Here is a 25,558-nt window from a genome sequence, read left to right as displayed (position 1 = left end):
GGAGGACCCTCGGCATCCTCGGGCTCGTCCTCACTCGTGCTGCTACTATCGGTGTCCGTGTCCCCGAGGCACATAATTGAGCTCTCGGAAGGTGTCCTTTTGCGTGGCCGCTTGGAGCCGAGCGGTTGGTCCTGGTCGGAGGGAGGGAGGTCCCCAGGCTGTTGGGTGCTGCTCCGAGAGGCGTTTAGACTGACCTCATAGAGGGCGTCATAGGCCTTCTGTCCAACCTTGCGGATCCGAGCCCGCTCCTTCCGGTCTGGGAGGGCAGGGATGCCGTTCATCGTCATAGGCCTAGCTGGACAATTCTTGTGGCTAGCCTGGAACGGGCCGCAACAGTTCGCACACTTCGGTTTAGCTGTACAGGGCCCAGTCTCGTGCGAGTCTGAAGGTCTGCTGCAGTTGTTGCAGAGCGGCTGTCGGTTGCAGTAGCTGTTTGAGTGGTAGCCCTGGCAGCCGGGGTCGTGTCTGATGAGCGTCTTCCTCTTCTGAATGAGTTGGGACCTGCTGCTTTGGTTGAACAGTCTGAAGGGCTGTACCTCTGTTAGGAATGAGATCACCCAAGAGACTTCGTTCGTAATGGGGTTCGGCCCAAGGCGGGATTGCCGGGCCCGGGTGGGCTTCAGTCTTGTCTGGGCAAAGACCTCGTCTTCGATCAAGGTGGCTGGGTCCAGGGCGTCCCCGTCAACGCTCCACAGTTTGGCTGGGCAGCGCGGGACGACGTAGGTAAACCACTTTATAGGGGTCTCTATCTTGTAAGCCCCTAAGCAGCCCGCTAGTTTTTGCTTGTCTGCCAGGAGGCCTTGCTGGATCTGCTTGTTTGATGGCCTTAGTGAGTATCCGGTCGCAATGTGGTAGATGTGAGGGATGTCTGCCAGTTGGAGGCCAAAGGTCCGGCAAACTGTCTGGCGGAGGGCAAAAGGGGCGTTCTTTCGGGCAGCCGACAGGCCCTCCTCCGAGATGCGGGCGAAGACCCGGAGGTCCTCTTTCGGCTGGGGTTGGGGCTGGGGTGGGGCCTGGGATTTTGCCTGGGGTCTGGCCTGCGGGCGGGTCGGAGCCCGGTGGGGGTCTGGAGCTGTACCTGGTGCCGAGGCCGTGACGGCGGCCCAGCTCCGGGTCAGTGTCGGAGCATGTTCCTTGTTAATGAGCTTCTTTAGGGCTTGGATCACATAGGCCGTAGCCTCTTTCGCGATCTGCTTCCTGGGGCCCTCAAAGCTGGAGACGACATTATCAACAGATTGCGCGATGGTTAAGAAGACGTCCTTGCGGGCCTCATAGTGCCTGGCCTCCTCGTCCAGGGCGGACAAGACAGAGCCAGTGGCGGTCCTACCAGTGGCTGGAGTTGAAATCGGAGGCCCCTTTGCCGTTGGGGGAGCTGGGTTGAAGGTGTTAGGCTGGCTTCCCGCGAGGCTGGGCCGGAGTGGCTGAGTCTCGGTATTGCGGCGGCGTTTAGCCCTTGATGGAGAGGTTGGCTCTGGAGGTGGCCCAGAGCCCCGATCGGGGCCGGCCGGTGAGGCCGGCAGCGGTCCGATGCCCGCCGGAGGCTGTGAGGCCATCGCGGAAGGGCTCCGGAGCAGAGAAGTGAAGAGTTTTCGGCTGTTAAGGATTCTAGTGGTTCATCACCTGGTTCACTAACAGCGGATGCCAAGAAAAATTAGGCGAGAGGGAAGTTCCTGCCCGGCGATGGAAGGCCCATTCTTCCGAGGTTATCCAGGGTTTTTTTTCCATCGTCTGACCAATATCCCTGCCATCCAGGGAATCCATCCATCCAACCGATGGAATATGGATGAAACTGGCATTATGGAGGGCAGGGGATCTAATGGGCTAGTGCTGGGCTCTGCAGCATCGCGGCATATCCAGAAAAAGCAGCCAGGATCCCGGGCATGGGTATCCATTATCGAGTGTGTGGCTGCCGATGGGAGGTCCCTATGCCCACTAGTTATATATAAGGGTAAATCAGTCCAAGTCCAATGGTTTCCATCCAACCTATCTGGATATGAAGGATGGCACTTCACATATACGGATAATGGCTGGACGACTGAAAAAACTGCCCTTGAATGGTTGAAGAAGGTGTTCATCCCAGGCACTATGCCTAGTGAACCAGAGGCAGCCAGACTGCTGGTTCTGGATGGGCATTACAGCCATATATCTACAGACTTCATGTGGGAATGCTTCCAGAACAAGATCTATCTACTATATCTACCGCCACACTCCTCTGCTGTCCTCCAGCCACTGGATATATCAGTCTTCAGCCCATTGAAGCATGCCTATCGTAGGGAGGTTGGATATCTAGATGACTGGGTTAATGATTCAACTGTTGCTGGCAAGAGGGCATTTCTGGCCTGTTATATAAGGGCCAGAGATGCAGCCATAACAGCCCAGAACGTTACAAGTGGCTGGAGGTCAGCTGGACTATGGCCAATATGCATACAGCGGCCTCTATCTAACCCTATGGTAACTAAGGACCAGCAGACCAGCCAGACCAGCCAGCAGACTAACCAGCCTAGCAGCCAACAGTGGGATGAAGTCCTATCTATCGTCCCATGGTCAACCCCTCGTCGGTCTACCGAGCTACGGCATCAACTACGCCAGTTAACCCAGATAGGCAAGGATAGGTTAGATACCTATACTATTCGTCACCTATCTAGAAAGGTGCAAAAGGGGTATGATGACCAGGCATCTAGAGTGGCACTTCTAGAGCACCAGGTCCGCCAGCTAGAGGGCAAGTTAGAGGACCTACGGCAACGCAAGAGGAAAAAGGTCCCCCTATCGCCTAACAGCACCTTTGCCACTATATGGGATATCCGGCGGGCGCAAAGTCCGGATATCGGCAATATGGATAGTCTGGATGAATCCAGGGCATCCGAATTACCCAGTGAGGCCGGAAGTTGCATATGGGTGGGTGGTGGTGGTGGTGAAATAAGTGGTGATAGTGGTGGTGATAGTGGTGGTGATAGTGTTTCGGATGTGGGGGTGTCTCGCAAGTAGGGGGGTTGAGTTATTCCGCATGGGAATATGGCAGCACTAGGTCCTTTCGCCGTGATTGATCACTATGCGCAAAGGCCATAGAGAAGTCTTCAAAGATGGTGTTGAACATAAAGGACGGAAAGGAGGCTTTACTTTCACTCACCTGCACTTCCTTGGTCTCACGGTTTGTGGATGCGACCTACAGCAGCATTGTCCATCGAAGCTTGTTACGGCCCTGTCGAGACTGTGGAACACTAGGGGCGTAACAAGGTCGCTACGTGTATGATGGATTGGTTTCCTACGAAGACGATGCTCCAGGGCCGCTGCTACCTCTGCTAGGCTGATGAATACATTTCTATCCGTTGACGGCGCGTCTGTGAATATCAGCCACAAACACTGATGCCAACTTGGCCGCACAGCATTCACGAGCGCAAATCGCAAGAAGAATAGTGGTTGTCGACGTAATTACATAGATCCCTTCTTGGAATGAAGTCCATGAGGCTGGCAGAAGTGTTCATGACCGGTCAGACAACAGTTGCTTATGACCGGATGGACCAAACCAGGGCGTACACCACGATCACAACCGAGTCGCTGAACATATCAACATTTATTCCGAGGCCTCTTAAAGATGCTCATTTCAGAAAGCAGTCTTATCCAAGAACACGTGAATATCATCAACATGACGGAATCGTATGTTCCTCGCGGATCGAAAGATCAGGATAACGTTTGGATCTTCGCTAGTCCGACGCCAAGTCATGAGGGTAGGGTGAAGCCGAGTTCGACGCATAAGCACGCAGGATATGCCTTGCATTTTGTGGGCTGCTGGCTAGGACTACGTTGTGTCAAGTGCTACCTGCTGAGCGCGCATGTCACGTACAGTAGGACTGGCGACCGCCATTGACATCTGCCACAGAGATAGCCATCAGAAGCATAAATTCAGCCATCATGCTAAAAAGGGTGACGGAAAGGCGATGAACTACTTTGTCATCCTTCCGAGCGTTCCTGTACGTACTCATCTGTTCCCATGCCCAACACTTTCTCGGCCCGGCAGAGTCCCCCATAGCAAAGCGTCGATGGAATCCGTGATCCTTTCCACTTGAGCCTCGAGACGTGCAGTTCTACCAAAGTAAGAACGTATCTTGAAAGTGTCCTTAGCCAAGGTGACTCACCGCTCTATACCGCGGCTCGTTTCTTGTATTGCTACTTCTGTGACTCGTTCTAGTCGGTCACCGACTGCGCTCAATCGGCCCGTGAAATCATTGCTGTCGTCAATAAGTATTTGTCTATGTCCCCTGCAGTCGTGCTTACATGGGCAAAAAACGTGGTTGTGCATCAGGTGCCTTGAGGTCCGCCAGGTAGCTGGTTTCAATCAGTCATCAAGCAGACCTGAGGTAGGCCCATGTGACTTGCCTCGAGTGCCCTGCTGTTGGATCTCCATCGCATTGTGCCGATAGACCAGCGATTTCAAATGTTTCAGACGGCAGCATGAGCTGTTGCATGTCCGAAATGGTGAACTGAGTATCCGTATTCGGCGAGCCATTGGTGAGACATCGATGGTCGGTTCGGGTGTCCAACGAGATGTTGGCCTGCTCGAAACTACCTACGACGGACGCTTGTTCCTGGGCCCGTTGTCTTTGATATGGCAAGTAGTCTGCCAGCTGACGCGTTGGCTGAGTCGGGCATTGAGACATTTTGTGAAATTGTGGAAAATTCTGGGAGTAAAGATGACTGCCGTCTGATGCGGACATGGTCAGCACAGATCCAAGACGGCTCAAGGGGATTTATAGTCACTAGGGCGGAAGGTATCCAGTGTCTTGCGGCCCTGCTCCGGCGTTACGGAAAGCAAGACGGCAAAAAGGTAGAGCTGTTCATGCTTGCATTATGGAGTGGCTGGCGAGGCTGTCATTCAGGGGAATGAAGAGACTGGTGTCATGTCGCAACGGGCTCAAAAAGACGTGTTTGGCCGGGTGACGGTTAGTCAGGGTGGCCAGCGGAATATGCATATATGAGTGAGCAGAAAAGAGTGTCTTATTCGTACTAAAGAGTGGATGGTATCACCACGGGCTTGTGGGCCTAATGCTATCCTAATAAGTGTTACAGAGCTAGGGCCAGGTGGAAATGACAGGCTGGCCTGTTTAAGTACAGTCAGACCATCCTGGATGGGTTATGTCCATGACTCGCATAGAAGCATGCATGGATTCTGTCACACCCCCTCAGAGAGGCAACTGTTGAAGTTGTGTCTCTGGATAAAGAAGAGCTTTTGATAACTGACGATTAGCGAGAGCGACAGAAGGTAGGGTAATGTAGTGTTGAAGACCCAAGATTGGGATTTCCCTTGATCAAGTCGTGTGGTGTTGTGACCACTGCTGATCTGGTCTGCAGATCATCCTACCCAAGCATCTAAGCTGCCTGAGCTATCTCGGCTTCTCTGAGAGCCTTGACTTGTTGCTCAACGTTTGCCATACCTAGCTGGGCTAGAAATCGGCAGTGCTTCTGAGCTGGCAGTGCTTTGGTGAGTCCGTCTGCGACCATCTCATTGGTTTTGATCCAGTTGAAGTTGATGAGACCACCCCTGACTTCCTGACGAAGCCAAAGATTGCTGATATTGATATGACGAAGCTTGCTAGTCACTTGAGGTCTCTCGGTGGTGAGGAGTCTCAAGGTTGCTTGGTTGTCGCACTGGAGAGAGTAGTCACCATCAAGATCAAGCTGAAGTTGTTCGACTAGTCGGATAGTGGCCTTGTATTCCTTTGCAGCTTGCGTGAGGGCGACCAGCTCAGCCTCAGTACTCGAGGTAACAACGCGACGTTGCTTAGATGACCTCCAGCCAATAGGGCCACCAAACATCATCATCATATACCCTTGGGTGCTCTTGCGAGTTGCGAGGTCGTCAGCAAAGGAGGCATCTGAGGCACAGAAGAGAGTTCCTGGTCCTTGAGAGTTGTATTCGATCGCGAGATAACGAGTATGATCGAGGTAGTCAAGGCAAGCGTCGGCTGCCTTCTTGTGCTTGGCTGATGGGTTGGTGAGGAATTCAGAGAGTCTGGATGAAGTTCTAGAGATGTCTGGTCTTCCAACGACTCCTGCATAGTTGAGGGATCCAATAAGTCGCTGATAGTGGTGGATTTCGGCTGGAGTTGCTTCCTGATCGTTAGGAGCTAGGTTGTCGACAGCCATTGGTGTCCCAGCTGGCTTCTTCCTCTTGTTCACTGCGAATTCGTCGCAGATCTTGGCAATGTAGTTGTCAAGGCTTAGCCAAAGCTTGCCAGCCTTGCGGTCTCTGATGACTCGTATGCCTAGAAAGATGTTCATTTCTCCTATGATCTTCATCTCGTAGATCTCTTGAAGTCCCTTGACGACTTGCTCGGCCATCTTTTTGTTTTTCTTACGATAAATCACAGCAATATCGTCCACAAAGAAGAAGACTAGGACTCCCTTACCCATGAGGATACAGTCGTCCTCATCAAGGGGAGCAAGTCCAAGTTTCTTGAGAGTATCAGAGAGGCTCTTCTGCCACAAAAGAGGGATTCTCCTCAGACCATAGAGTGCCTTGCGAAGGATGAGGCAGGATCCCGGCCTGCTGTAGCCCGGAGGGAACCAGACATAAACCAGTTCATCAAGGGTAGCGTTAGTGAAGGCATTTACAGCATCAAGCTGCATCGTCTCTAGGTTGAAACGTGCCACAAGGGCCATGACGCTGCGAAATGATCTTCCAGCGAGTGTCGATGCGTAGGTTTCCAGCCCATTGAGTGGCTGAAGATCTCCTCTGACACAGATCCTTGCTTTGAATCGCTTGAGAAATCCATGCTTGTCGAATTTGTAGGTATATACCCACTTGAGAGGAAGAATTCGATGGATCTTCTGATTGACGTCTTCTAGTCTGGTAAGCTCGAAGGTGCCCTTCTTCCAGACTGTTCGATATTCCACGTTCATTGCTGCCAGCCACTTGGGCCAGAACTTGTGCTCTTTTGCTTCGGAGTATTTCTGGGGAGGTGAGGGGAGGTCTCTGCGATGAATTTGACCTAGATCATGAGCGAAGTCGTCCCATCTATCCTTTTCCTTGGTTGAATCTGTCAACTGGAAGAAGGAAGATCTGATTGATGAAGATCTATCCTTAAGTCGGCGAGAGGATCTTGTAGCTGCCTCTGGTTGGTGATTGGTTTGACCAATTGGCGTTTCCCGATTGTAAATAGAGTTATTGCGGCTTCCTCTTGGTCGTCCTTTTGGTCTCCCTGTACCTATAGTAGGAGGTGGAGCATCCGAAGAATCAGCGACGTGGATTGTTGACTCAGCGGTCGTTGCTGAGGATGATGATGAGGTGGAGGGCGAGCGATCCTGAATTGCAGTATCCGGAGTGGGTGACTCTTCATGGGTTGTTGACTCAGGAGTAGGAGGGTCCTGAATGAAAGGTTGATCTGAGTCTGAAGTTGTTTGTAGTGACAGTTGCTGAGTAACTGTCTCTTCTTCTGGGTCTGTATAGGTTAAAACATGCTCTTCCACCCCCTCAACTGAAGGAGTGTGTGACTCCTGAAGTTGTGTTCCTGGAGAGCCAGTAGGAGTAGGCAGTTGAGGCTCTCGCTGTTGGTCGAAGCACTGTTCCCTGGCATCCCTCGGTCCAACTGCAGCAGCTGAATGATGCTGGAGGTCTTCGTCATTCCACAGTCGTGAATCCATGGGGAGATCTTCACTCTGAGGATCAGGAATCGGAATCTCCAGAATAGAGAAGACTCTCTCTAGCTCCGTTCGATGAAGGAGACTGGTATCCTCCTGGCTGGGATCGTATAGCTTCGTTTCGTCGAATGTGACATCTCTGGTCCTCATGACCTTGTTGATTGCTGGGACCCAGATGCGATAAATGTTGGTACTGTCATAACCACAGAGATACCCAACGTGGGCTCTAGGCTCGGTCTTGTTCGCCTTCTCTTCCCCTCTAAGGTATGTTGCAGTGAGAGGGTAGGCCTTACAGCCGTATCGTCGTAGATGAGCAAGTTGGGGGAGCTCAGCTCTCTGATGAGTAGTCCAGGGCCTAGAGTTGAGCCAAGAATTGATCAATCCCTCTGGGGTTTGCCAAGCGTGCCTCTTGCGGGGCATTCTGTTGCTGAGATAATTTGCAGCTCTCACAAGTTCAGGGGCTAATTCCTCTGGGAATCGTGATTGATATCGTAGGGCCCTAGTGATCTTGAAGAGAATCTCACCAGCCTTCTCTGCTGGATTTTGAGCCCCAGTATAGGCTGCAGATCGCTCAATAAGCTTGCCGTTATCTGCTGCCCACAAGTCGAAGGCATTTCGAAGAGCTGTTTCCCAATCAAGGCGAAGGATCGAGAGTTTGAAGTGGTATTGTTGCTCAAGAAATGTGGCCATCTGAATGATCGCCTGGAGTCCCTCCTTACGAGAATTGAGGAACCGGACCCATGTAAACCCACTCCATTCGTCCCTTACGAGCAGGACGATCTTCTCACCATTATAGGTCCTTCTCAGTGTGAAGAAGTCTATGGAGACGTAATCTCCTGGGGCGGTCGGATTGTGGTCAGGCCTCCTTCTTGAGACTTTACGAATCGCCTTGCCTGTGCTGCAAGCCTCGCATTCGATGGTTGTCACCCCCTGAATCTTGATTCCTCGGCTGGTCTTGAGCAGATGCTCAAGAGCTTTTGCACTTGGATGGCCGAGACGTTCGTGCCAGATCATGGCCTCTGCAATGGAGGGCGTAAGAGGATCCCTGGAATTAGGTTGACCTCGCTTGGCTGCAGGCTGGGCGTCTGAAAGAACGAAGCTAACGTGTTTATCGGAGGTTGTATTTGCTGGGACTGACGTCGTGGTGTCGTTGTTGTTGAAGGATGAAGCTTGAGCAATAGTTGAGTCATGATTGTGGTACTCCAGGAGATATTGACCATGTTTCCAAGGTGTGTGATACAGGACCTCTCCTGTTCTGGTCTCAAGTCCTGGATGGCGAACCGTGAAGATCAGGCCTTTTTCCTTCAGGGGCTCAGCTCCAATGAGGGTTACAGGGTAGTCTGGGCAATACCAGGCATCCCGTACGATAAACCCTTTCTTCCTGAGACCACCTTGGTTAGGGCGGATCTTCATAGTCCCGCGAGCGATAGCTGTCATTCTTCCTCCTCCAGTAGTGAACTCTGTTGAATGGCTGAAGTCTAGATCCTTCATTCTAGAGCGATCGTTGCAGATGTGGAATCCAGTCCCAGAGTCGACGATAACACTGTTCCGGAGTGGAAAACCAGCATATAGACTTATTGCTGGAGCGCTGTTTGGGGCAGCATAGAAGGACGAGGAATCAGAACTGTGTTCGGTGTCCCTATCGGAGTCTGACTGCTCTTGGTTGAAGTAGGAAGAACTTTGACCTGCGTTCTCCTTGTACGGTGGAGAGGAAGATTGAGTAGCCGGCTTGTCTGACGAGGCTGACGAGGAGACTTTAGCGTTGTTGAGTCGCCCCTGCGCCCTTGGGTTCTTCTTAAGCCAGGCCTGACCCCGTTCAATAGCCTTCTTGTTCTGAGGATGGTTTGGGTCGTAACTAGCCTTCCTCTTCTCCGGGTTGAAGTGAGGACAGTCAATGACCCAGTGTTTTATATAACCAAGGCAAGCAGGACACTTGGGAACCAGTATCTCGTTTCTTTTCCCTTGTGACTCTGTTGGATTGCCCTTCTCATCTTCTCCTTGCCAAGTGGCGAAGCTAGATGCTTTGGCATCTTTGAATAGCCAGTCAGGATGGAAGGACCTGACCCATTGACGGAAGAAGTTGGCTTGTTGAATTCCAGCACATTTCTCTCCTGCCTTAGGGGGTTTCTTTATGCCGTTTTGGTTGAAGGAGAAGGTAGCAGTTGTATAGTAGCTGGGAGCGAGTGGCTCGACTGCCTTAAGGAAGTCAGCAACTTGAGTGGTTGGGTCAAGAAGCGCTGGAAGTCCAACGTCAACGACCTCATCCATGATGTCAATGTAGTTGCTGAGCCAATCAGACAGCTTGGATCGCTTGATTGAGCCCATGTGAGCTTGATAGCGACGAAGAATGAGTTGTTGCCTCGCGTAGTTATCCGGGGCAAGCTCGTCTCTGAGAGCGATGATCATTTCTCTGAGACTCTCTTTACCACTGACGTGGTTGATGTACTGGGCCTCAACTGTGGAGGTGACCCAGGAAAGAACGGCAATGATGCCTTTGTTAGCCCTTTTGTAGTCTTCCATTCGATCGGCATGTCTGGCCTTAGCCAAGGCAAGCTCGTTGACGAAGTTCTCGGCTTCAGGGCTTGGTTCAGTAAGACGGGGCCTGATGTTCACCACTTGTTGGTCTGGATCTATATAGTTCCAGACCTCATGGATCCTAGCCACCAGCTTGAGGTTTCCGTACCATTTGGTCCAGTCAGCGTCAGAAGTCAGCTTCTGAGTGACCTTAGATGACTCCATGGTTGAGGAAGAGGCAATTGTAGCCTTGTGGGGTTGTATCGATATCGTTAGGATGGATCGATTGCCTATAGAGAGGCAGAGTTGTTGCTTCCGTTGAAGCTGAAGATCCTGGCCTGTGTGGCTGCAGGATTGGCGCTGGCCAAAGGAGACTGAATAGTCTCAAGAGTTGCAATGCACTTGATCGATTGATGCTGTCTGAGTGACAGGTCCTTGCCTCTTGGCTGAAGGAATCAATCAAGACGACAGTTGCTAGAGTCGACTGGGCTCATAACTGACGGTTAGTCAGGGTGGCCAGCGGAATATGCATATATGAGTGAGCAGAAAAGAGTGTCTTATTCGTACTAAAGAGTGGATGGTATCACCACGGGCTTGTGGGCCTAATGCTATCCTAATAAGTGTTACAGAGCTAGGGCCAGGTGGAAATGACAGGCTGGCCTGTTTAAGTACAGTCAGACCATCCTGGATGGGTTATGTCCATGACTCGCATAGAAGCATGCATGGATTCTGTCACCGGGCAAGTACCTCAGAATCCTTTCGGTACTGCCAGCCCGAGCACGATGGTCTCGCGATCCACTCCGTCGCTGAGGCGCAATCGCGGACTCGGAATCTAATCGCCAGAAAGGGTGTGCTTTTCCGACAGCGAACTTGAACCATACTCGGTTTGACGGCTTTTCTATCCGTGAGATATCCTGAGGCATCCATACAGATATTCACTTCGCTGCGTAGTTGGTAGCAAGAAATGACACATTGAAACGACGTCGCCGCCCTGGGATGAATCGAATGTTGGTGGTGGAATGAGGGCGAGCAAAAGCCTGGTACAAGCACGGAAACCTTTTCGAGAGGTATCCGATCTTCTGGCTCATGACTCGAGACCTAGCTAGCCTCTCTGTTGGCGGTGATTTTGCCGCGAAGTGATGACTGCGAAAACCGCCTCGGAATCTCGACGACTGCTCGGCCTCTGCCTCAGAGAGCCCATGTTTGATTTGGACACGGCCCTTTTCATTCGGAACCGGATTCTAGCCATATTGACATCCACTTTCGATGGCCCGTTGAACCAACAACATCACACCATCTGTCTGTTGGTCCAGCTCGATGGCAATGTTGCCGAAAGGCTGCGATTCCAACAAGTATGACCCAACCGCATTTGACGGCTCAAAGTGGATCGGAAATATTATCCAGGGGCGACTTGACCAACCAAGGATGTTTTGTATGCCCAGGACCCTCAAGGCGAACCCTGGTTTCCAGGATTCCTTACTTAGAACCAACAGCGAAAAAATACTTCGCGCCGTTCTCGACCGCGCCACAGAAAGTCGTGTTGGTTGGCTTGTTCTCAGCAATGCCAAGTTAGCCTGACTACGCACAATACTGCTTGTTGGTTTCTGGGAGTATCTGAGTGAGCGATGACGGGCGGAGCGGAGTTAGGTCAGGGGTCGAAACGACAGAGACAAGTAGTACTTCCTGGCTTGTTCATTGCCGGTGCCCCGTCAAGTCGTGTCGACTCACTCACCTGGACCCTGTCGAATGTCTTGCATCGACGACAATGCCGATGGTGCCAGACTCTGTTGAACCCTCCGATTTGCTCATTCTTCTGCTTTTCCCTTTGTGTTTCTATTACCAACCTCATACCCAACTACAAGAAAGGCTGGGCATCACTTCCGTTGGTTCGTGGAAACACTGACTTGGATCATTTTAAACAAAACGCTATCGACAAGCTGTTCTGCTCCAACGTACCCTCGTCATGTTCTTAGTGCGCTCTCAAGTCCTTCCTCCCTTCATGGTACAGGGCAACGCAATGGACATCAATGTCTGCTGCGATCCCAAAAAGCCAACACCTTCGATGGACCAGCGTCACGGTTCAAAGACAGTGCCCACCTTTTCTTTGACGGACTACTCAAGTAGCAAACCACTTTCTCTGCCTTGTGCGACTGACACTGTCACCGGCAAGCTAGGAGGTAAGAGATCCTCTACTCTTAACAGTAGGAAACGACGAAATGACTCACGCACCAAGGCTTCCGTTCGGACATGTCTCCGCGCCCCCCGTCCTTTTCGCTTCAAGGTTTTCAAGTCATTCTCCCACGCCTGCGCGAACTGGACATATTACCTCCAGCTGCACTGTCAAACTCAACAACCTACTCACTTGATCCCATCGGATCTTGTGAAAGCCTTCCCAGATCCGCCACGCTCTCCTCCGAGACTCGAAGATCCATGCCACTGACGACGTACGAATACTACCACAGTCTTCCTCTCCCTAAGGCGACCCCGCAATACCAGCATGGGCCCCAAGACTTGTCCTTGGTCGTCGGAAGCTGTCTTCCTGGCTGGCTTCCGGTAAGCTTCCACACTGGCGCAACGACCTCGCGCCGGCCCCGCCGCTCAACGAGCCGCCCCCACTGCAACGTCAGGTATACCCCGGAACAAGTAGAGTGCATTGACTACCTCCGCGACGACTGCGGTCTATCATGGAGAGAAGTTGCGGAAAAGTACGCTTCCATCTTCCCTGGTGACGCCGAGCAAGGACATAAACGTGGAGCCCAAGGTCTCCAAGGCGTATATTACCGCAAAAACAGGCAGATGTCCATCCATGCTCACAAGAGACAATGTGAGAGCGTTGGTATGAGTCTTATACCCTTGGGTAACCACAACAGGACCGATGCTGATGACACCGAGGACGCAGGCCGTGCAAGACAATGGCAGCATGAAGCAACAGCCCATCAGAAGAAATGCAAGCAAGCCCCGAACGACAGCCGTGACTAGGTCTATTACTGTCCATGTCCTTGCGTCAAAACTCCCTGTTTGCTTGGTTTAAGACATAGAACATGTCCGTAGTCATACGCAAATCAAAACTGAACATTCCCTCTCTCAAAGTGACCACTAAGCAGATCGGGTCATTACTTGTTAGAGCGTGTGGCGAGGAGACTAGATCCCGTTATGCACGCAAGCAGCGTAATCCCCCATTTCTTGTTCAAACGTGCCGTCATCTGCATTGGTTATGTCAGCTGGAATCATCTGGCAACGACACAACGTGAACTCTGCTCGGCCTGGCTGAAAGGTTTGGCTAGGCGCAGCTAAAACGTTCCTTGTGCCGAGCGCCACTCCGACAGATCAATCACAGACCCTGAAAACGCTGTGTCCAGGTTCTCATCTAAGTGAGCCAAGGCCTTGCTCGGCTTCGATCCGTCCATCTCCGTGGTAAACAGGACCAACCCAGTTTAGTCAGAGGCTGCAAGGGCCAGGAGTTCGTCTGAATGCGATGGTGGGGATGTCCTTCCGGCGCAGCGGGCGGGGCGGAATGTGGGAGACTCTTGAGCTGAAAACACTCGTTCTACCCGTTCTCTTCGAGGTAGCGGTTCTAACGCCACAGCACCATCACTAGTTTATTTTGCAGTTCACGGACTTACGTGCTATCACCGTCAGGTCACGGCACCGCCTGTTCCCGCGAAAACTTTGAACTTCTTTGGGGCACTGAAATGGCATCATGCACCAGCCTATCAAGGTCGTCCCCTGACACGAATGCCATAATATATGCAGTCCACCGCGTATTTCAGAAAGACAGGTGCTGTTGGAACGAGATGTAACCTTAAGGTGGTTACATAAGATCAGCACTTTAAATTGCCCTCGTATTTGAGGCCCCGCTTCTCATTGAACCCACCAGCGAACCCTTCTGGGCCTTGTGCCTGTAGGCTTGGATATCTTGACAGGGTGCACGGGCTGGTGGGGAACTGCACAGGCACCAACTCCGAGGTTTGACCGTTTGTACCCATCGGCCCCCAGTCAGCCATATGCGGACGTTGATGCCGGCTGAGTGTGATATGCGGACTGAGCAAATGGTAAGATGCACCTGCACCATTTAGTTCCAACAGCGACGGACGTCTACTTAGCCGGAACATCGTTTCCTTTCTAGGAAAAGGATAGAAGAAACCCGACCAGCATTGTTCCAGCCGGCTGGTATCAAATGCAATTGGCACGCTTGAGATTTGCTTCTGCTTCCTGAATCATGGCACGATGTCGTGCCGCCTAAGTCTCGTGCCGTATAAAAGAGTAAAAGCATCGTCCTGGTCGCGTGAAAAATGACAAGACCGTGCACGCCGACTTTATCGTTTTTAGCGGCTGACTCTGATCCATCCTTTTTTTGACACCGTCGATCTGTCTTAAAGTTCCAAGAGTGACATCATGCATCAATCTCAGCAACGTTCTCAACGGCCTGGCAAATCACAGCGCCGGGCCCAAATACCCACAAATCAGGTCCGGCATCGTGAAACCATTCTTACAACACGACTGGTCCAAGCCCTCCAACGGAACAAAGGCCTCTCCCCCGAGAGCATCGACTGGCCTAAGAGTATCATCCAAAAACCACTGATGTCCTCAACAACAGAACGTCTGCACGATTCCAATGGCCCACAAGACCAAGACCCCCGCGAATATCAGGATTTCGAGCAAGCGTCCGTGTTAGGCACTCCTTTCTTACTGAACGCCGCAGAAAGCTGAAAATTCTAGCTCCGTGTCAATGTCTTCGGCGTTCAAAAAGCCTCCCAGCGTTTGGTTTTGCCACATAATTGCTGTCGAACGTGCTGTTGCCGAGATAGAAGAGGCGAACGAGAAGCATTTCAAAGCCACTACATTTCTGTACGCTGAGCAATTACATCGCCAGAATGACGCGGCCTGACATCTTGCGTAGACTTGACCAGCTGGAATCCAAGTTGACCATGCTTGCTGTTGCCGTCGAAGACACGGCGACCCTGACGCCACTTTGCGGGGCTCATCTTTGGCCCAATCAAAATTGAGTCTGCCCTTCCATTGGCCAATCAAATTTTGACTGATTGCTTTGGGATGAGCCCTGCCAATTAGGGATGGAATGACTGAATGGGGCCAACAGGCGCGACAGAAGCAAAGCATGCATCTAACCAGTGCTTCGTTTGTTGTTTTTCAAGCCGGGACGCGGTATTATGTGTACAAGATTGTTTTGTTGAGGAATTCCTAATGCCAAAATACTGCGACAGTAAGCCCGTGGAACAAAGAAACATCGCTTCGCATGGCGATCTGTGAGGCCGAGACTCCGTGGAAACAAACAAGCAGGGCACATGCCGACCTCCAACCGTTTTCTTTCAGTCCTCTCTTTGCCAAGCCGACCATCGCTGGTCTTGTTTCTGAGCGTGCTTGGCCATTCTCCGCTCGTATGTAATTGAGTGCCCCTGCATTTCGGCATCCAGTCATCCGCAAGGGTTGGCCGTGAGCCTGAAACTTGTGGGTACTAAGGTTTACGCCGTTACCATACTGTCGGGTCGAGGCAGGGGCGTGCGTAAGTGCCCTTCCTGCCTCTAATGCCGAAAGAGAAAACTCGGCGGCAAGCGAGGTGAGTCGCATAGGTACTTGGGGTCTGGGTCTCAAGGGGTCTCGGAGGGTCTGAAAGGGTCTAACGTACTGGGCAGTCAGAACAAAGGCGGGAACCAGCCGGGTCTTTCAAGTCCAGATGGAAGAAGGTTTGCTTGCATAACGGCGGGTGGCTCGAGCCGAGCGCGTCTACTCGGTCGCAAGCGAAGGTCAACGGCTTTTGACCGAGGATGCAAGCCTTGCAGGGCTGGAAATCGATAGAACCACTTTTCATAGATGACGCACGAAGCCATCGAGTCAGTACAGTACTTTCTAGGGTTTGTCTTCTCCCGAAGTGGCAGGTGACAACAAGACACACAGGGTCCTGCATACGTCAAGAGTCACGGGGTCACCCCCAACAAGCAAGGCTGTTTTGACAGCATGCCAAATGGGCTGGTCTCTGAATATCGGCATCCTTGCCAGAAAGTCCGGAACCCTTTGCGCCGATCAACGACAAGGGGACCAGGCCGATCCATGCTATTTCCGGGACCAAATTCAGGTTCCGCGGTATGACAGACCCACAAGAGCTTCGATAGCTCCGGACGAGCCTGCTTGCACAGGAATATCTTCCCTTGCGTTCTGACGCCGGCTGCTTTGAAAAAAACACAGGTGCAAGGGTGAATCAATTGACCTTGTCTAAGAGACCAGTCGCGTCTCGGCTCTTCCCAAACCCCTCGACTGAAAGGTCTGTTGGATTAACCCACAACACGACTTACCACCCAACAGTGACATGTATCTGAGTCACGGTCGCTTGGAGCTTTACACGGTATGCAAATTACCCTCGTTGTGGTCCAAGGTTCCCCCTTTGGACCGGCGACACCTGGTCAAAATTCTTCACTGTCCGAGAATGAAATCTTTGGACGTCTACTCTCTACACTCCCATGCCTTTCTTGTCGTTGCTAAGTAGTCTAACGTTAACCGTTGGAGTAGATGGAGAGAGAGTACGTCCGATGAACCTACCAGGGGCATTTCCCCCGAGCCCAAGTCAATCAAGTCAAAGCAGGCCATAGATTTGCTTGAATGGGGACCGGGAAAGGCTCTAATTGCTTGCATTGATTGGCTCTTGGCTTAATGAACTTGCTTTGCTCGCTTTTTCAAGTTTTCCTGATCGCTATTTGGCAGTCGTAAGCGATGAGTCCACTCTCTTGGGCGGTAGTCGGATGAGAACGATGTGTGTGTGCACTCCATGCTTGGGGCTTACTCTTCTTGATTGGGTTTGCTCGTCAGGGATGGCATGACCGTGCATGACATCCATACAAAATTACTACGAACGGGTCGAGTAGAGCCAATTGAATTATAGTTCATCTCAATCATTGTGTCGTACAGTACGATCATGGACTATAGCACGTTCGATGATCGAGACCAAGCCAGACCGAGATGCGTTCCGTCTATCACCGCATTCGGCGTAGCGGTACTGCTCGATCGACATTGTTGAGTGTGTCGTATTTTCTATAGGATGCGTATGGCGAAATGGAGGAGATTGGCGATGTTGCAGAGGCAAATGATGGGCCTAAACGCGGTCATGATGCAGATGAGGGTGCAAGCACAAATGTGTGTAATCAAGACCCTCAAACGAAGACAATACTCTTAGTGACAATTTGCCGACCTGGGGAGCTGGCTATTACTGGCTGCCAGAACTGGTGGAATGGGTCACTGACAAGATGACTGAAGCTGTGACGAAACGACAGTGCTTGGGTTTACTACCGTTGAGCCAGCGGGCCAAAAAGCACAATGTTCGGTCAGCAGACCGAACCCCAAGCTACCATATAGGCGAACCGTGACAAAAGCTGATGGTTGGGGGCCCACTAGGCACATCGAGCCTGTGGCCAGAGAACATATTAATGCCGAACGAAACCACCTCGCGGAGTAAGCCACTCCCCAGCCAATAACGAACGGCATGATAGGTAGTTCAGATGATTGAGTCAGGCCTCGACTGTGGCCTCCACGGACAGTAGTGGACGCAGACAGAAATGGACGCACATGAGGGTCACAGCTTTAGGAAGCAATTTCAATGAAATAGATGGATTCTCATGACCCGTAGGTTCAGGTCTAGTACACACATGCGCACACAATTTATTACGCCCGGTGAGGTCTAGATACAGTCCAAGACGTAACGCGAAGAAGAGGAAGGAGAAATAGCGCTATGCGAGCGGCGCGTCGCCGCGAGAAAAGGGGTCATGGCGAAACCATGACTCGCGATAGTTTGACACTACCCTGGCAAACAATCCCGTGACACCCAGGCGAATATAGACGCAGACAGAAATGGACTCAGGCAAATATGGACGCAGGCAGTAATGGACGAGCCAGAAGTGACACAGACAGATATGGACGAGCCAAAAGTGACGGAGGCAGAAATGGACGCAGGCAGTAATGGACGAGCCAGAAGTGACACAGGCAGAAATGGACGCAGGCAGATATGGATACAGACAATAATGGACGAGCCAAAAGTGACGCAGGCAGATATGGATACAGACAATAATGGACGAGCCAAAAGTGACGCAGGCAGATATGGATGCAGACGATAATGGACGCAGGCAGATATGGATGCAGACGATAATGGACGCAGGCAGATATGGACGCAGACGATAATGGACGAGCCAAAAGTGACGCAGGCATATATGGATGCAGACGATAATGGATGCAGGCAGATATGGACGCAGACGATAATGGACGAGCCAAAAGTGACGCAGGCAGATATGGATGCAGGCAGATATGGACGCAGGCAGTAATGGACGAGCCAAAAGTGACACAGACAGATATGGATACAGGCAGTAATGGACGAGCCAAAAGTGACACAGACCGATATGGATGCAGACAATAGTGGACGAGCCAAAAGTGACGCAGGCATATATGGACGCAGACAATAATGGACCACGTTCTCGGCCCCAGGGGGGCTCGGCCTGGGCCATGGTCTGCCATCGAGACCGGTGTGGGCCTATGTGACCTCGAAGGAGTCATGAATCATATCGTAGAGTGCCACTTTCTGCCGGATCTGCACGCCCACCAGGAGTAAGATCCGGCTTTAGGTCATAATGCCACCTTTCGCGAAGTGAGAGAAGACGGGGAAATGGAAGCAGGTCCAGACCATCACGCAAAAAAAAACCTCCCATCATCCGCTGGAGATGCTGGAGGTCCTGCAGAAACACAAAGGCTCAACTTTTGGATTTGGCGAAACTGTAAATGACTTTATACTAGATTGGCGCCACATCCGGGAGCAATGCGATGGTGTCGTAGGATAAGGAGTCGGTTCAACGCTCCAGAGAAGCGCGATAGACACATTCACTGTGAGACGATTTTAGATGAACGAAACCATGGCTGGTGCGTCTTCGGAAACAACGATATACACCTACGACAAGAGGGCCAAGGACAAGGTCCGAAAATCTGGTGACAGCGCCAAAAGGAAAGCGGTTCAGTTAGGCGAAGAGGCCCGCGTTTTTTCGGCTGTCGTCCACTTCAACCCAACACATGAACGTCTAGACGGGGCCATACACGTCCCCGAAGGCCAAAGCATTCCGGACGTGAACGGATTTGTAAGCTCCAGCGGGAACCCCCTGCCCACCCTCGGAGGTAGCAAAAGCTGATGCGACTCGGAACTAGTTGGCGGAACTTCTGAACGGCTTGCACAGCACGAGTCGAACACGCGACCCACAGCGGGCTCAGATGCGACATCAGCCCGCACAGGCCACACAAGGAGGCGGCGGCGTCGAGATCGACGCCGCAGACGTCTCCCACTACATCGCTGCCGACAGGACCAGCGCTGCTTCGGCCGGCTATCCGAAAGCCGGTCATGGCGGTACTCTCACAACAGCAAGAGACTGTGATAATGTGACGCAGCGTAACAGGGGTATGGTAGACGATTGGGCCGTCCGGGGTGCGAGCCGGGCTTTTGAAAACCACGAAATGCCCGATGGCGCCGTCGCTGATGGTGTGGGCGGACATGATACGTCAATTCGCATGTTTGACGTCGGTAGGCAGGACGTCTTTGGGATGGAGGAGGCTGGAAATAAAGTGCAGACCGGACGATCCAAGAACGTCTCTCATTGGCAAGTGGTGATGGCAAAAAATGCGAAAGCCCCGACTGCACAAGTGGCGCGTGCTGGCTCCGCCGAAAACCAAGCGCGGATAGTGCAACGGTTTTTAAGACAAGTGTCTCTGCGCATGCGGCTCGCAACCAGACAGGAACGGCTACCGCTACACCGGATCGCTCACCAAGCCAGATGGAGAAGTACGTCGTAACTTGTTTGAAGGCGCCGAAACCTAACGCATGGTGTGCCGGGCGAATCGTCTAGTTTTTGCAGTGGAATGGATTTTGTCATGACGCAGTGGGATGATCTACCCATGTATTTACTTTTCTTTCTTCCTTTTTCATGGGAGATCGTTCCAGTGCGTGCCGTGAGGCTTGCCGACCGCGTTGACGAGTCCTTCCCAAGAAAAATCATCGCACGATATGTCGCCCGTAGAACGTAGCATCGTCACTAGACAGCGACTATAGAGTAGGGTGTATTGAGTAATCGTTGTTCTTTCTATCAACCTTGTTGTGTGGTTCTTAGAGGTCGAAGACAGGACTGATGCGCGGGCGGCAGCCGCCTGTTCCTAGGCCGATGTGCTTCGGCGGCCGTGCACCTCCGTGTACCCGGTTGCTTTGGCGCAATCGAAGCAATAAAACAAGTTGTATCCAACCTGGACCATGTTCGCGTCTTCGAGGTCGTCAGTTGAGGTGAGCTCGGCCAGCTTGCGACAGTGCATACAACGAAGCTTGATAATCGTAGGCATAGACATGACGGAGACCGGTGAATGCATGTCTGTGGGGGTGATGAGTTCTTTGGCTGGGAGATGTAGCTCCTTCTTCTACACACACCATCTGTCAATCTTTTCACAGCCGGAAACAGCCATACTCTGCTGCTCCAATCTCCAGTAGTCGCTGCGACCACCCACGATCCTGACTTGGAGCATGATGATAGTACGAACAGGCCGGCAAGGAGGTTGCTATACTTGACAACGTCCATTTGCGGCTCCGGCCACCCGCTTCAACCCCGAATACAGCACCAGTCGGCATGCACAGTCATTTTCTTGAATCACGACACTGTGCACAGCATGATTAGAGACTAGGCGAGCCTTTCCGAAGAGGAAGCTGTGCACGTTTGCTCCAAGCTTCAGCTTTCTGTAAAAGGCCGATCCACTATGTACTGCTTCGGATGTACGTGCATAGGCGGCCCGAACGTGACTGTTTGATTGCTATGGAAGCGCATCTGGATCTTGTCTTGCGGAAAAACAAACTGCGAGCCAGATATGAGCCTCACGGGTAGGGTACGCGGCGGAGCAAGCAGGGTCCTCGCTGCGTGGCTGAAAGTAGCTCCTACTGAGAGTCAGAATCGGGTCCAAACACAACGCCAGTCATCTAGAACGTAGTCGGCCATTGCAAGTGACCAGTCAGTGGGGCGTGCCGCTCGGAGCAAGTATGGCTCCCTTCAAAGCAGCTTCTCGATGTCCAAAGCTAGAAACAGCCGCGGCGTGTTTTCCCAGACTCCCAGTGGTGGCATTCCTTGGTTTCTGGGCGATCCACAAAACCAGAATGCTCGAAGACAGTGCGAGCGAGCAAAAAGTAGTTGTGGCTCTACCTCATAGCATCCGTTTGTGGCGCTAGGGGCCGTCTTGCGTGACACGAAGCCCCACAAATCAGCATACACGGTCGATCTTCACTGGCGACAAACACTATGCGGAGCATGTTGTTGAGAAACCCCGTGAGTGGCCTGAAGAGAAGAAAGGACGCAGTGCAATGCCCAGACCGAATAACTCCATCGAACAGTTGGCATGGTTTTTTCGGCAACGGAATATTTTTCGTGAAGTATGGTATGTGAGCGACCACCGCCATTGCCAGGCATTTGTGGCCTGCGCGTTGTTCTCCTGGCATGACATGCATCTCGGGCCTCTCATTTCCCACGTCCCCGCCATGTCCCATGTCCCTGCGTAAGATCATCATCCAGCGATGGAACCCGCCGGAAAACTTTGTTCAACGCCTCATGTTGTCGGCTCCAAAGGCCCCCAACCGATAGAAGCACGCTCACATATCATACATTGAACATCAATCATCTGCAAAATAGCTTGGCTGGTTTTACGGGACCAGAATGGAATCTTGTATTGTGACTCGGGCCTTTCAGCGAGAGAAGGATCAGAAAAGCCTGCTGCTCGCATCTGTCTATTACAGCCCACTGGTTGTCCGGGCACGACTCTCCGGGTCAGACACGGTTTGCCTGCCGCCATCTCCGACCGTGTTTTCAGCCTTGCAGCTGGTTTTGATAGGCCGGCCATGTCTTGCCCTGGGCTAACTGGAAGGCAATTTAGCCAGCGTAGCTCCTGTTTGTCCCACGACGAACCAATGTCGTTATCGATCTGTCTGGAGGTGTTCACTGGATCTAGGAGGTGCCACGGTGCTCTTTTCATGCCCTGGAAAGCGGTATCGGGTGGTTTTTGCCTGGTTCGATCGAAAATGGGCAGCTTCGTTGTTGTAGTTCGTGTTCTGTCTCTGGTTTCGTCGTCGCGCCGGGTTTACTGGTGTTTCGGCAGATGGTAGCGCGTGTGTAGAAATTTTGTCCAACCCCAAAAATCCCTCACTCCAAGTCCGTTCCTACACTTCCACCCCTGCAAAACGTTGTGCGTAGCGCTCACCAGCACTTGCACACACACATTGCCACGTCTCTGCACTGGCTCCACCTTGATCAAAGATAGGTTCCCAGGCGGCACCACGTGGAGGTTGCAGAGTCCGAATTTCGCCGCCCCCCATCACATGGTGGCATCGCTGGCTAGTGTCAACGGGGAAGCAGAAAACATGCAGAACCGGTGCGGCGGCATCGCTGACTAGCATCAACGGGGAAGCAAAGAACAAAAACAACATGCAGAACCGGTGCGGCGGCATCGCTGACTAGCATCAACGGGGAAGCAAAAACAAAAAACGACGTGCAGAACCGGTGCGGCGGCATCGCTGACTAGCATCAACGGGGAAGCAAAAACAAAAAACGACGTGCAGAACCGGTGCGGCGGCATCGCTGACTAGCATCAACGGGAAAGCAAAAAACATGCAGAACCGGTGCGGCGGCATCGCTGACTAGCATCAACGGGAAAGCAAAAAACATGCAGAACCGGTGCGGCGGCATCGCTGGCTAGTGTCAACGGGGAAGCAAAGAACAACATCGCTAGTGGCATCGTTGAAAAAGCGTCAACGGCATCTTAGCAGATGGGGGCTAGAGGCCCAGCCCGACAGGAAATTTCCTTAGTCCAAGCCAGACATGACGTTCCTACTTATGTTTTTTCCCCCGCTCCTCTCTCTCTCTAGCCGCTTGCGAGGCTTCGATGTGAGGAGGCTGGTCGGCCCCTTGTAGAACGACGTCACCAAACTGCTGTCAGTACTTGCGTTAACACACGTTCTAGACTCTTGGTCAGATGTCACCGAATGAGCAAATGGCCGCATTTGGCCCTAGATGGACCAGGCTAGACTAGGCCTAGGCCAGGCCTAGACCAAGCGACAGGTTCGTGGGATAACCGGGGTGTCGGGGCTGGACTCGTTGGAAGGATGGAAGAAGGAAGAGAAAGTGGCCGGACCGGATGGCGGCGGCTGTGGCCAAATCTGGCGCTAGCATCTGGTGGCGCTCCATTTGGGGGGGGGGGGGGGGGGGCGTCTTTTGGACCCTAGCTTTCATGCCGTCGTCTGAAGTGGGTCATCAACGTCCGCGGTCTTTCGCTGCGCCGACGCGTACAACCCTAATTGGAGCTACTGCGACGAGACTGTCGCACCGGTCTTTCCCTATCCGATGACAGTAGAGCTGTATCTTCAACTAGAAGAGATTGCAGCTGACGTGTACAGTACTGTATGTACAGGACATATCGCTCGGACATATCGCCCGTTATAACGCGTGGTTCGGGCATGCCAACACTGAAAAACGGTCTTTGGCTGACGTCAGAGCGCCCTGTGGTCTAACACAGATAGTGTCCGGATGGCGGACCAGCGTACTCATTACGTACATTTCATGACGGTGTGTTCTCAGATCCCAAATGAGATCTTCCAAAAGTGTCGTTTCAGCGTCATGAATGTCGTCGTCTGTGAAATAAGACGAACACATCCTGGCCGTCAGGCCGATCCAGAACCGCGTTTCGTATGTGTCGTCTCCAAGATATTTCCGAGCAAGGATGATTGCCGCCAAGACCCGGAGACGCCGGCCCATCTCAGTCACCGGAGTCTGTTGTCCGCGGTGTGCAGCCCGCTCTAGGTAGATCAGACTACCGCAGAATACAGCTCCGCTTATGTCGGCCCATGACAGCAGATGGCGCAGAAAGGCTTCCAAACCTGAGGGGAAGTTCCATATATCAGCGTTGAAGGGCAGAATCCTTGCGAGGAAGCGCTCGACGACGCTATGAATACTACGTGGGGGAAGAGGGCGACGGCAGAATTGTTCGAACCGCTCGACGCCCGCTGGTATGTTCGTGATGGGGGCGGATACAGCTGCTTGGTGATGGTCAACGGCGGCGTGAACACCAGACTGCAGCCATGATTGGCAAGAAACTATCGCGGAACGATGCACTGGCGTTCTGCATGCCCAGTGGCTGTCAACGATTCGCGATTGAGGGAGAAAGGCCTATGACAGTAAGTAATTGGTTGGGCGCCTGACCCTACTTAACGCTAGCCGTTAAGCCAGAAGTAGATCCCCCCAAAGTACTTAAACGGGCCATGAACAGACAAGTGTTGCAGCAACGATGGAACCTCGTCGCACGTCAAGCGTTTATTCCGACACCTTCGAGCTCGATGACCTGCTGCTGAGGCTCACAAAGCAGGCTGATGAACAGTACGACACGGCCATACCCCTGATACTTCAGGAGAACATGACTCTCTATGGCAAGCTCACGGCGACGCGTGAGCTGTGGAGGACCATGCTTGGCCTGATGCGGGAGCTTTTCGAATTGGCAGATCAGCTGCATGCGTTGCTGAGGACGACGAGGTCGACATTGGAGCAGGAAAGAATCAGCTATCTGGCGAATTGCACCGCATTCTAGGTTGTCAAAGTACTATAAATCGTTTGGGCGGTCCGATCCATGCGCACCTAGCATCGATGCATGTTCTCCTAGACGTGGTTACGAACAACTCTTTGAAACAGAGATGCGCGCCCCGAAGAACCAGCTCATCCCTGCATGGAGTGCAGACATCAGTTCGAGACATGCTGGAGTAGGCAGTCACAACGGGAAATCTCCCGGAATATACCAGAGCCTGTTCATAATTCTTAAGTGCTTCTTTTCATGCTTTTGAAAGGTGTATGATCTTCGAGGTTTTCCCCCTGTGGGCCGGCTTTCGCTCCTGTTCAAGTCGTCGACCATCCGCTTCGCTGATGCTGTTTTCCGCTCTTCAGTTCTCTCAAGGTGTTGTACTTGTAGCTGAAGACGATGAAGGGCGACGGCTCCCCCCTTCCCGATACGCCATTGACGATCGAGCCGCAACCTATGCGGTCTCTGGATACGACGAGATGGTGCTGCAAAACGAGAAAGAGACAGAGTGGCGGTGGCCCCTCCTAGCGAAAATATTTTCGTGGCTGTCGTCGCTCACAAGAACGCAGTCCTACGGTGGTGAGCTCGCTGGTTGGATGTCTGTCTATCATTCGCAACATTTGCACGGTTCACGGAGGCCAATGGTCGCAACATCAATGGCTACTACAACATTGACGGGCTGGTGGCTTGTCGTCTCGTGTCTTTTATGTGTGGTGTATCGATATTCGCTGAACGGTCTACGTCGCAAGATGGAATGATGCATCCCGGGGGATTATTGAGCGTCTTGTTT

General features: G+C 52.3%; 8 protein-coding genes across 8 annotated transcripts; 5 read left to right on the top strand and 3 right to left on the bottom strand.

Moving 5' to 3' along the window:
- Positions 1–3,916: 3,916 nt before the first annotated feature.
- Positions 3,917–5,172, bottom strand: CDEST_01913 (uncharacterized protein). Its single transcript, XM_062918072.1, has 5 exons — positions 4,843–5,172; positions 4,375–4,699; positions 4,273–4,323; positions 4,134–4,226; positions 3,917–4,082 (listed from the first exon to the last, which is right to left on the bottom strand). The coding sequence occupies exons 2-5, from the start codon at positions 4,653–4,655 to the stop codon at positions 3,977–3,979; spliced, it is 531 nt and encodes a 176-aa protein (XP_062774123.1). The 5' UTR covers positions 4,656–4,699; positions 4,843–5,172; the 3' UTR covers positions 3,917–3,976.
- A 6,716-nt stretch (positions 5,173–11,888) lies between these two features.
- Positions 11,889–13,238, top strand: CDEST_01912 (uncharacterized protein). Its single transcript, XM_062918071.1, has 2 exons — positions 11,889–12,326; positions 12,383–13,238. The coding sequence occupies exons 1-2, from the start codon at positions 12,113–12,115 to the stop codon at positions 13,126–13,128; spliced, it is 960 nt and encodes a 319-aa protein (XP_062774122.1). The 5' UTR covers positions 11,889–12,112; the 3' UTR covers positions 13,129–13,238.
- Positions 13,239–14,451: 1,213 nt separating this feature from the next.
- On the top strand, positions 14,452–15,037 carry CDEST_01911 (uncharacterized protein; the record flags this gene model as incomplete). The annotated part of the gene is made up of 2 exons (XM_062918070.1): positions 14,452–14,813; positions 14,869–15,037. Exons 1-2 carry the CDS (start codon positions 14,545–14,547, stop codon positions 15,035–15,037), a joined length of 438 nt encoding a protein of 145 aa, XP_062774121.1. The 5' UTR covers positions 14,452–14,544.
- Positions 15,038–18,750: 3,713 nt separating this feature from the next.
- Positions 18,751–20,530, top strand: CDEST_01909 (uncharacterized protein). Its single transcript, XM_062918068.1, has 2 exons — positions 18,751–19,271; positions 19,339–20,530. Exons 1-2 carry the CDS (start codon positions 19,041–19,043, stop codon positions 19,975–19,977), a joined length of 870 nt encoding a protein of 289 aa, XP_062774119.1. The 5' UTR covers positions 18,751–19,040; the 3' UTR covers positions 19,978–20,530.
- CDEST_01910 (uncharacterized protein) lies at positions 20,335–20,520 on the bottom strand (the record flags this gene model as incomplete). Its single annotated transcript, XM_062918069.1, has 1 exon — positions 20,335–20,520. The coding sequence occupies one exon, from the start codon at positions 20,518–20,520 to the stop codon at positions 20,335–20,337; it is 186 nt and encodes a 61-aa protein (XP_062774120.1).
- A 3,109-nt stretch (positions 20,531–23,639) lies between the features above and the next one.
- CDEST_01908 (Putative Cyclin-like superfamily) lies at positions 23,640–24,484 on the bottom strand (the record flags this gene model as incomplete). The annotated part of the gene is made up of 2 exons (XM_062918067.1): positions 24,412–24,484; positions 23,640–24,368 (listed from the first exon to the last, which is right to left on the bottom strand). The coding sequence occupies exons 1-2, from the start codon at positions 24,460–24,462 to the stop codon at positions 23,640–23,642; spliced, it is 780 nt and encodes a 259-aa protein (XP_062774118.1). The 5' UTR covers positions 24,463–24,484.
- A 1-nt stretch (position 24,485) lies between these two features.
- CDEST_01907 (uncharacterized protein) lies at positions 24,486–24,939 on the top strand. Its single transcript, XM_062918066.1, has one exon. The coding sequence runs from the start codon at positions 24,487–24,489 to the stop codon at positions 24,781–24,783; it is 297 nt and encodes a 98-aa protein (XP_062774117.1). The 5' UTR covers position 24,486; the 3' UTR covers positions 24,784–24,939.
- A 101-nt stretch (positions 24,940–25,040) lies between these two features.
- CDEST_01906 (uncharacterized protein) lies at positions 25,041–25,526 on the top strand (the record flags this gene model as incomplete). Its single annotated transcript, XM_062918065.1, has 1 exon — positions 25,041–25,526. The coding sequence occupies one exon, from the start codon at positions 25,041–25,043 to the stop codon at positions 25,524–25,526; it is 486 nt and encodes a 161-aa protein (XP_062774116.1).
- Positions 25,527–25,558: the final 32 nt, after the last annotated feature.

The sequence above is a fragment of the Colletotrichum destructivum genome, chromosome 1 (genome assembly GCF_034447905.1).
Source record: "Colletotrichum destructivum chromosome 1, complete sequence".
NCBI classification, from domain to species: domain Eukaryota; kingdom Fungi; phylum Ascomycota; class Sordariomycetes; order Glomerellales; family Glomerellaceae; genus Colletotrichum; species Colletotrichum destructivum.
Note: the sequence above shows the minus strand (reverse complement) of the source record. Positions and strands in the feature narration are given on the sequence as shown.